The 11,459-nt window shown below is 37.7% G+C and overlaps 1 protein-coding gene across 1 annotated transcript in view; it reads right to left on the bottom strand.

The window, feature by feature from the left end:
• Positions 1–4,193: 4,193 nt before the first annotated feature.
• The window catches only part of PGGT1B (protein geranylgeranyltransferase type I subunit beta), a 35,700-nt gene continuing 28,434 nt past the window's right edge, over positions 4,194–11,459 (bottom strand). Inside the window, 5 exon segments of the mRNA XM_027670854.1 lie at positions 4,194–4,771; positions 4,774–4,908; positions 6,010–6,118; positions 6,381–6,565; positions 8,226–8,271. Coding sequence (XP_027526655.1) covers positions 4,728–4,771; positions 4,774–4,908; positions 6,010–6,118; positions 6,381–6,565; positions 8,226–8,271 — 519 coding nt within the window. The 3' untranslated portion in view covers positions 4,194–4,727.

Raw genomic sequence — 11,459 nt, 5'->3', positions numbered from 1 at the left:
AGGGTATACTGCTGTAGGTGGGTCCAGCTTAAAAACCTTTGGAGACTGTAATTTTCTGTGCCCTTTAGAAGTCAGTTTCTCACCCAGAACATGTAACTTGCAAAAAATGACATCACGGGAGTCACAGCTCACAAGGAATTATACTTTTCCCGCAGTTTCCCAACAGTTCATTGATCTTTATTGAATCCAGAAACTAATCAGGCAAACAGAAATCAGGAAGACAAAAGCTTTAAAATGGTGAACTGGAAGTGTAAATCTGTGACACACTGTAACCACTCACTGGAGTAATTTAATAACCATTTAGTATAAAGATGTTGAGACACTCTTCTTTTTCACCCTGTGCTTGCTGAAGTGAGGAAAACTTAAGCAAGAGCTTTTCAGAATCACCACAGTATCTAACATTAAGACATCAATAATCTCATTCAACTGATGAATTTTGGAAATGTTTTATATTTTAGTTGCAGCAATAGCATCTTCCTACCAGGAGTCTCTCTCCTCATGTCTTGACTTGTCTTCTACCTCCACAGGGACACCGATAACAAGGTTCCTCCAAAATGCAAGGAGATGGGGTCTCCACGAAGCCTCTGACTTTGGAAATCATTGCTTCTTCCCTTCTGCACTAGGCAAACTCACACTGAATGGCTGCCTCAGTACAAAGCTGAAATGCATTTTTCAGGGAACTCTACAGTTTCTATGGGGTATTTAATTTTGTTATTGGCCTCCACGGAGAACAGCATATTTGATGCAGCTTCTTCAGCTCCTCTCAAGTTGTCTTTTACCTTGTTACAGCACATTTAGGCATGGAGCAAGGTACTCTTAATAGGTACTTCAGCATACATATTTTAGGTATTTCTGTAACGCCTAATTTACTTGTTAACAGCTGATGATTGTTCCATTTAGAAAAACAATTATTAAGATGAAAAGTTCATAAATATGAACATACTTAACAGTAGTCTTCCAAAATGGTGTTATCACATCTGCCAGCAGCTATGTACAAATCAAGTTGCTGTGAAAGCCCTAATAACAGTTTTTAAACCCTCAATCTTCAGATCCTATTGCAACGATACTTTTAACTTCCTTTGTTGAATACACCATTTCAAAGCTGTTTTTCTGGAAGAGGAGCTAGAGCCACAGAAATAGGTTGGGAGCCTTTCAGATAGGATAGGGGCATTCATACATTTGTCAGCCTGAGCCAACACCAGCAAGCTTTAAGTGCTTCTGAGGATTATATAAGGCAACAACTTTATAAATACATTCTCAATAAACAGGAGAAATTAAGCAGGGGGTCTCCTGTAGACCACCAATGCAAGAACATTAAAAGGCTGTGGCAGTGCAGTACAGCTGCTCTGCATAATCCAAGCCCTGATAGCCAAGAGGTTTTACATCCTCAAGCACATGGCATTTAATTTATTAATTTCTTACTTAGGTTCAGCTTCAGCAATGTAAAGCTGTGGTTAACACAAAGTATTAGAGCTGGGCAGTAATCACTGCTTTGCTTTTTCTAGCTACATTTAAGCTTCACAGTTCACATTTAAGTTTTATCTGCATTTGGACATATCCATTTTAAGAGAGATTTTAGGTCATGGACTTCCTATCTGTGAAACTGTTGTCCATTGATTTATCATTTAACATTTTTCTAGTCAGAAGACATGATAAACCACAAAAATGGTACAGGCAATTCAATACACAGTCAGAATCAAAATGTCTGCTCCGCAGCAACATTCCATGATCACCATTTGTTTGCTTGACATCAGCTGGGGCATTAAAAATGTCAAATCATGCATAGAGCGTTGGTTGTTAATACAGATTTTTGTCAACCCAAACAGATTAAAGATTTCAAACCAATTAAAGTAATTAGATACTCTGGGGTGAAGGCATACACATTTTGTTGGCTTCATTCAAACTCTGGGAGTTAAACAAATAGGCCTCGTGCAACCTTTAGAAAAAGGTAACTCTGATGTCAACATTCAGCCTGAAAAGATGCTGTTCTTTACTTGGGGAAAGAAAAAAGGGGAGTTGTAGAATAACTGTGGGCCAAGGAGATTGAAAGGTAAAATCCATGTAAACAACTCAAGATAGCTTACAGATACAGAAAACAAAACAAGAAATATTAGCTGCTTTTTGAAGCAGAACACTGCTAAATAACTTGCCATGAGAATTGAAATTCTTGTTCACATAATGTGATTTTTTACTGTTAGCCCTTATTTCTGCTTCTCTACTCTGATGTCCCTCACAGATGAGAACCTGGTCACAAACACGGAAACTCAGGAACCATAATTTAGAATTTTGCAAGTATGGATTTGCCCCACAATAATCAAGTACATAATTCCTCATGAAGCTAAGTAAGAATCAATATTTGGGCTGTTTCCCAGTAGAGCCTAAGAGTATCTTATTCAACTCTCCTGAAATTCAAAGCTACTTCCTCTAACAGGGTATGTAGTAAATGCTAAAAAACTTGTAGATGGTTCACCAGCGAAGCAAAGACACAGTGGTAGGTATGGGTAGCTACAATTACATCTCATCTTCATTGTAACTACACCATGTTCCACCCCACTCTACCATGATTCAACTTGTGGCCACCATCTGATGTCAAGACAAACAAATACCGTGCTGTTTTGAACAATTTTTACTCCAAGATTTGTTTTGTTTTAAATGGGTTTTCAGCTAAGGTGACCCCCCGATCTGAGAGTCTTCTGTTCAGGGAAGCTACAGTCCCTGCTGACCAACATCCCACTAATCCTCTCCAGTAAAACAGGATTCCCACGAGAACCATTGTAGCGAGCTCCCAGCCTGGTAGTTCCCCTCTTTCATGTACCTTACTATTTCTTTTTATTTGTAGCTGAACTTCTGGTCATCTCAGCATGTGGAAAATAAAACCAATCCCCAAGCTCTGTCCTCCTCCTTTGATTCCCTCATGTTGCTTGAGTCAGTATCTCTCTTTTCCTCTTGCTCCCTTAATCTTACCCTAGGCAGCTCAAATCCTTTTCAACAGTATAGTTTCATTCTTACTCCACATTCCCTTCTCTAGTTTTCTCTTGTCTCCACCCTTCCTATCTCCCAGTTTTCATTTCTCTTACTCTGCACCAGTCCTACTCAAGCACATCATTCCCCCTCCGCAGTACCAGCCCCACAGTTCTCTTGGTTCCACCACTCCCAACTTCTTAGTTTTTACAGCCATGTAGTCTCTCCTCTTCCAAGGGAAGTGTCAACTGGGACATGTCCAGATCAAGTATTTTACTGCCCCCTGCTCTTCCTCTGCTTTTCCAAGCAGTTCACTTGCACTACCGATGTTCCCAATGCTGCCATGCAAACTAATCTGCTATGGAAATAAAAACAATTTAGGTAGGAAGACTGCTACAGGATTGGACACTGGGATTGTTCTGGTAGCCTGAAGATGCTTCTTGGATCTCTCTGACACGTGTGACAGAAGTACAACTATGCTACCCTTTTCACTTGCCTTGCATTGCAAAATCAAAACAATGGTTACCCCTGAAGCTCTTTCTGCTGACTGAAAGGGTCTATATTCTGTCTCTTTGGGCCCAGCAGTAGCAAATGGCGTACTTAAACTGTTTTCAGAAGTCTTCAGTTGTCTGTGTTTGGAAGTCCTTTAGAAAAAAAAATGTGCCCTAACAACTGGCAAGCAGAAAGACATCCTGCTGTCTACTGAACACTGGAAATGCACAAATTGACTGGCCAAAAATGCATCAGCTGCAAGGTTACTTCCTTCAATTCTGAACAGCACTTCACACATACAAAGTAAAGCACCACTACTAAAGCAGCTGAGAATGTTCAACATCACTCTAACAGTAAACCACTGGTGCTTACTTTAAAGCCCAGTGTTTCACTCTTTACACAGAATGGTTATGAAACTTGGTATTACTTCACACTAAGAGAGAAATATATATGAAAAAATCACCAGAGTGCAGTTGTACAATTTTAATGTATTGCAAAGGCTTGTCTTTGGAAACAGGTTCTAACGCTACTCTTGCACACAGGTACACTTCCAAAAGACTGTGTTGAGTATCTCTTATTGACACACATCAATATGCCACACTCTTGTTGAATTTCACATGAAGAAACCATTTCAGATGAGAACTCTTTGTTTGGCTAACAATGCACTGCAACTGTGTAAAACTACTCAGAAGAATTATGAAATCCATTTAGTAAGGCCACACAACATTAAAAGTCCAGTATATTGAATAAAATAATTTTATTTTTATTTAATTCATTTGTTTTTTAAAAGAAAGTTTATGGAATCTGAAAGTTTATGATAAAAGGTAATTTTTAACTGAGACTTAATATGGGAGATTCTCTAGCCAAAATATGTCAAATAGTAAGATCATAAAGAACTCCAAGGTTCTGTGCTATACTGCATGATATGTAAACAGATTTTGAAAATATTTCCCCATTATATATTTTGACACAGTACGCACAAATTTTAAAAAAATAAACTTGAAATGAAGTTTAAACGCCTCAAGGGATTTCCTAGAAGTAAAGCCATTTGAAAAGCCATTTACAGTCTGCGGTGACAAACTTCTATATAATCAAAGTATCTCCATGTTTCACAATGCAGAATAACCTGCTGAAGGCAACTCCCTACTGAAGTGATGCCAGCAACACAGATCTGATTGTATGACTCCAGCACTTAAAAGAGCACATTGGTTATACATGGCTTTTAACCCTGGGCTACAATTATGCTACCAGAACTAAATTCAAGTCTAAATCAGTCACATAAAGAAGTGTGTGTCGTCTGAACACTGTTTAAAGTCCGTGTTTTCCAGATCTGATGAAGGTGGTGAAGGCGCTCTGAGGTTCTTGTGCTTACATTCAGGGCAGGATGAACTTTGCAAATGCCAGATTCTCCAATTAATGACAAACCACAGATCCCAAAGTAGGCATGTAAAGCATCTGAAAGAAGGACAGAAGAGGAAAAATAAAATTATCTAAGGCTGTAACAGCCAAATGCTCCTATATTCAGACACCCCTGAATAATTACATCCAAGGAAAACAAATAATCAGGTGCTATATTTTAAATCTGAGTTTTGACAGAAGGAATCAGTTTCTGCCCAAAGCAGAACCAGCGTGAACTAGTGTCTAGTTTTATTTTATAACTGCTTGCACACTACTTTATTTTTTCTGAGTGTCACAGCCAAAGAATTTAAGCATCTGGAAACAACTCCAGTCCAGAAAACAAATTTTTTTCATGAAAGCATTTTTGCCTGATAATTTTATGAACAGCTGAACTATTATGAACTATTATGAACTACTGAAACACTAAAATTAGTGCCAGTAGCTGCCAATAGCAAGATTTAGAGGAATGAAAGAAGTAATTACTTTTCCTAGCTTCACCCCTTCCTGAGAGAATACCCTAAAGATAAGAATTCATGCAGCATGATAAACTGCCACCATTTCTTGTCCCATGTTGCTCCTGCTGCCCACCTTACACCAGCACTACAGCTTGCCAAATCTGCCTCCTCTGCGTAGCAGCAACCTATTAGACTGGATTATCTGCCCATGGAATCATAGGCTAAAATGGAAAGAAGATGTGAACTTCATGCGCCCCTTGCAAATTCTCAACATATATTAATCTGTGGAGGTGTCAGTAAATTCGTATTGGACTAAAATGACCACAGAATCATTTAGGAAAAGACCTCTAAGATCAGAGTCCAACCCCTAACCTAACACTGCCAAGTCCAGCACCAACCCATGTCCTTAAGTGCCAAATCAACACATCCTCTAAAAACCTCCAGGGATGGTGACTCAGGGATGGTGACTCCACCATTTCCCCAGGCAGCCTGTTCCAGTGCTTAACAACCCTTCTGGTGAAGGAACTGAACTATACCTCCCTCTTTCCATTTCAATCATGAAATTCTCATTATATTTTGAGGGATTTTTTCCTTTTTATTTTGTTGAAGGAGACAACTTCCTTTATGCCTCTCAGATGTCTGACTGTTGCAACGTATTTCTAGCTTAGAACATACTCACGATAATATTTAAAAGTAATTTTACCTGGATGGCTATCTGGCCACTTGGCAAATCCACCAACAAGGCGATCTTGAGTTGACAGGATGTAATTTCGGTTTTTCTCAAAATTTGTATATTGGAATATGTTCAAGAGCTGAAATTAGACCATAACAGTAATATACTAAATCTTAGTATATTTTTAATACTAAAATATAGCGCTTATTTTAGAGGTAAGCAGTGACAGCAGAGAAAGCAGTGATCTGGTAAACCTCCATTTCCTGCCTTTTTGCAAGATGAAAGACCTTTATAGTTGTCGGTGCATTTGTGTTAAATATCTAACTCTTTCAATAGAGAAAATGATGCTTAAAGAAAACAAAACAAGTCGATAACTATCCTGTAGCTGTTCTGCACACTACCTTCAATGTTGCTCCCACCCAGAAGGAATAGCAAGTGTCTACAGGTTTGTTGGGTCGTCCATGGTAGCCATTCTGTTGTCTCATTATACACCATCTTCTTATTCTGTTCAGTTCTTTTTCTGAAAAAACTTCTTCCAGTTTACCCATCAAACACAGCGATGCAATACCACAAAACGTAGAGCCACCTGCGAAAAGAGAATCTTGTATTTGCAATGCTTTGATAACCAGATTTTCACCAAAGCCTGTATGACCTCAGTCAGAACTTTAAGGTGTTAACAATTAAATCAATGGATTTTTAGGAGTATGACAATGTTAAGTCTAAAATCCAAATAGATAGAACACTTTAGTTCATCAGGTAAGTCAAAGAGGAAAAAATGCCCTCAACTCAGCTCTTGCACAAATAAACCTGAAATAATTTTCTTAAAGCTGGTTTTTCTCTCAATGCTGTGCAATTTACATTACAGAGCAGTCCAGAAATAAGTAAATTGCATTGCAACAGAAACATTTCTTCATATGTAACTTAAAAAAGAAAGCTGTTGGGATGCCAGCAATCAGAGAGAAGCAGAGATGCCAAAGCCAATCTCAGACACAATCCCCCAGAGGACATAAACAGACAGAAGTGTCTGGTGAGCAGAAACTAAAAAAAAAAATTAAAGAGCATAGTTAATACTGTGAGAAGACTCCTGGACTCTCATGTTTGTAATATGCACAAATTGTGCTTCTAAGGAATTTTTTGCTGTCAAGGAAACTGCATGGTAAAATTTGGAATTAGAAGAGAAACTCATGTTCTTTGTTTTTATAGCATGATCATCACTTTTTAAAGCCCATCTACACTTAATTATGAGTTTACTCCTTGATATGATAAAATTAGAGGCTGGGAAGGACCATAAATAAGCTGTTGACAGATGACCTGGGGCCCAAAGTTCCTCACACTATCCTGGTCCTGCAAGACCCCAGGAGCTCTAAGGTTATGTTCATTCTGATGCAAGAGAAGGCTGCTGAAGTAACGCTATCTGTTATCACTAGCACTCTACAGAAATTTAGTTAACCAATTGTTTTAATATGTAGGGATGTAATTTAAGTTTTTCAGCTTTATCGATTCTGCAGGAAGAAAACAGATGAAATCCTATCAAAGCTCGATAATAAGGATAAAGATAGCAAACATTTGATAGAATCACAGAATCACTCAGGTTGAAAAAGACCTCCAAGATCATTGAGTCCAACCTTTGACCAATCCCCACCTAGTCCAATAGACCACAGCACTAGATTTAGTATCACTCATATAAAAGTCAATAGTTTCATTGTCACAAGCAGACCACTACTTCACGGCATAGAAACATTTTGCATAGAAACAGCAGTCTCTTGGAGATTCCTATCTTCAGAACTACCAACTGTCTACAAAAACTAACTGCTGCTTCAAGATTTGAGCTGACAACAGATGCTGTGATCTATGAGAGGAAATGTTTCTAGATTTTACTAATAGCTGTTGAAACTGGAGATCATCAGGTACATTGCACAAAATCTCTGGCAGATAAAATCCACAGAGTAGCAATGGCATGTCTGGAAAAAGTTTGATCTGTCAGCAAGAGATGAGAACTACAGCCAACACCTTTCAATAAAACATTAAAGAGGTAAAATTAATGGAGTTGATATATTAAGAGCCCATCTGTTCTGATATTAGGTTGGAACTAAGGGAAGAAGACATATTCAGAGGCATGTTTTGGATTTGCTCCTCCTCATCCCACTTCCCTAAAATCAGAAAAGAAGGAAAGGTATACCCTGCACCTCTCACAGTATTTTCAATCCCAGTCTTAAAAACAGTTTAGAACATTTTAACATTCTTACCATGAGATTCCAGTCCAGCTCCCTGGGCCAGGCCGTTATCATAAGACTGAAGAAAAAAAATCCCACACACCAGTTGGTTTAGTACCACATCACTTTCACAGACATTGTAATTTCTTAGTTTACTAGCAAAATTGTCATCAGACCATAAGCACCATTTAACCTGATTAAATTCTGGACCTCCAAAAGCTCTTGGCCCCAAGCAGTTAAAAAGTCAGACCTGTTTCAATGTAGGTAGCTTTTATGACTTCCATGGAATTAATTTTAGTTGTGACGTATGTTAGAAGTCTGAAAATGGGTAAACACATCTTTGCCAAAAAGTAAAAGCATGTCATGCAGATAACCATTAAAGAAAAACCCAAACCCATTTTTTTGTCCTTATAAAGAAAAAATGGGTATGTAATCAAAACAAAACTAAATGGATAATGTAATCTGTCTCTAACCCAAGAGTTGGCTAACATGCACAAATTCAAGGTATGACTGTGTGTACAATACTCAAATCCAAGAAATGCTTTAGTAAGAAGCAAACATATCAGGCTTTTAAAAAGACAAGGGAGAGGGAACCAGAAGCAGTAAGATAAAATCTTCCCCCCATCCCCTCTACTGACTATGAACTTCTCATGTTTTCTCCAAAACACTCAACAGTGGCTAGTAGGTACAGGAGTCCTTGACAAACCATTAATGATTTGATTAATCATTAATGATTAATGATTCCCATAGCCCTAACCAAAGAATGGCTACAGGACCTATCATGCCTTTAGGAATTACCTAAGGATTGTTTTGTAGATCTGCTTTTAAAGCTGACATTGAGAAGAAAAAAAGAACCAGAAGCAGACAAAGAAGTTAGATTAAAACTACATTGCTCAGTTTTTGAGTTGTTGCTGCAAGTTTAAGCAACTGAAAAGACTAACATCTGACACATACACTTCAAGCTGCAGCTTGGCTTTCTAAAATTTGAACCAGTTAATTTTAAGCAATCCCTATGAACGTCTGAATGTTAAAGCACATGGTGTGAACTCTTGGGCACTGCCTTTTGAGAAAGCAATGCAAATGTTCTACCACACTCCACAGACCCATTAATTGCTAAGCAAAGGCAAGTTGATTAGCAAAGCTATGCCGGCAAAGCTAATTAACTCTACAAACAGCAATTGTAAGGGGAGGTGGTTTGCTTTACTTATGACAAAGTAATTAGCTCCGGAAAAAAGCTGTTAAGAGTGTATCCCAGGCAGTCTACTATACTGGGCTGTTCAATTAGCCTGAAATTCTAATCGACAATAGCTGACCTTTGCCTTAACTGATGCTTATTTATTTACAGGCAGCAGCTGTTTTTCGGGGACTTGTGTGCATTAAAAAACTAGGGAAATACTTCTATTTCTTTGTCCTTTTGAAAAAAATCAAGAAACTATGCAAAAGAGGCTCTGGGTTACTGCAACATGAAAACTGCATAATTAAATACTATCCTCAGAAAACGTGTAAATCCAGTTGGGATTTGAAGCAAGTCTTTGCTTCAAAGTCTGAAAGTTTCACAACCAGCTTAATTATATCAACAGACTAATATAATTGCATTTCAAGGAGACTCTACGATACTGGCACGATCAGATGCTATACTTCAAGCTTCTTGCAATATCTCTACTTTAAAAAAAACCAAGTAATGTTGAAAAAGCAATATTATAGAGTCTCTAGAAGTAATGTAAAATTTCAGCATTTTAGTGTCTGTTGTGTTTTGATTAGTGATATACCTGACTTTTGAACATGAAAGACAAATATCAACCTATACTGATAAAAATTGTGTGATTGAAATTCAACTATTTTACTGACAATAAAACTGATCTAGAATTATTTTTGTGATCAGCATTGCATAAACACTTTTTAGTCGAGCAATAACAAGAAGGCTATCCATTCTGTATAAAGACTCAATTGTTTTCAATATTTTAAATCTTGTTTAGTATACCAATCTTCTGCTGTTCTTGATATGCCTAGCTACACAAACATGCTCCCTCCTTCAGCTGTACTGAATTGTATCTGTCACAATTCTTATGCTGCATCATGGAAGGGAATAAATTTCAAAGAATAAGCTAAAAAATCCACAACCTTATTACAAAGATTACTGTGTTTAACCAGCCATGCTACTCTCAGTCCATATTAGTTGCACTTCACATGTATGCCAATCTGGAAAACTGGAAAAAGTTCTGTTAACTGTCATGTGTTTCATTTATGTGCAAATGATGACATACAATAGTAAATCAAAACCACACCTTTCTGTCAAAGCAGTTTACTACTGAGCAAGGCAATCTCTTTTGTTCTATAATTAATGAAAGTGACAGAACGAGGTGATATTGTAGAAAAACAGGAATAAGCATTTGCAATAGAGTCTATACCAATATTCACTGAATAGTTAGCTACACAATGAGTAACAAATGATACAATCTCAAATAGAATTTCCTTTGAATTGTTCTATACGTAGGTTATTTTTAGCATCATCTACAAAATCTTAATGGGAGAAATTGAGCTCACATTCGTGGATGCCACATTTTACATTCATTGTATTTATTTATGAGATACACTTTCAGAAATACTGAGTTCATATGAGAGGTAATTGAACTGGAATACATGTCAAGGAGAGTAGTGGAAAGAGATGAATGAAAGGAAGGAACAACCACTGCTGTGAAATGATTTTCACAATGAATGTCTGAATCCCTGAATGTCTGAGTCTTCTTCAGACACATCTTTAGCTCTACGTGTGACTAAGCAGGATGCAAAGGTTGTGTGTAGTTTCCTAGAAGTACCAGACACCTTGCAAGTGAACTAATCAACTGAAATACTGTCTGACCAAGCAGTCCAAAACCACAAAACACAGATGAAACTGGTGCACATCTGCATACCAACCCTAGAGTGAATTAACAGCACACCAATGGTTTAAAAAAAGTCCTACTGAACGAAGTGTATAGTCAACTTACCGATTCACAGTAAACCTGGACAAAAATACAGCATCTCTTGTCACACATTTGTACATGCTAAGATTACTGCTGTCTACAAAACATTGCTGATAGGATCTCTATAAGTTACTCTCTGAGCTAGCCAGGAAAAGACACAATCTCCATGATAAGCCACAGTAGCTTCTCAACTTTGACCGTGCCTAGACTCTGGTTTTACATCACTGGTCAAATGAAGTATTAGTATAAGCCCTTCCAAGAAGTCATTCTCTGTTCAGGCTTCAATTATTAATTTTTTTTAACT

This window comes from Neopelma chrysocephalum, unplaced genomic scaffold (genome assembly GCF_003984885.1).
Source record: "Neopelma chrysocephalum unplaced genomic scaffold, ASM398488v2 Primary Assembly neopelma1_96942, whole genome shotgun sequence".
In the NCBI taxonomy this organism is placed as follows: Eukaryota; Metazoa; Chordata; class Aves; order Passeriformes; family Pipridae; genus Neopelma; species Neopelma chrysocephalum.
The sequence above is the reverse complement of the archived record's forward strand: the minus strand, read 5'-3'. Positions and strand labels throughout refer to the sequence as shown.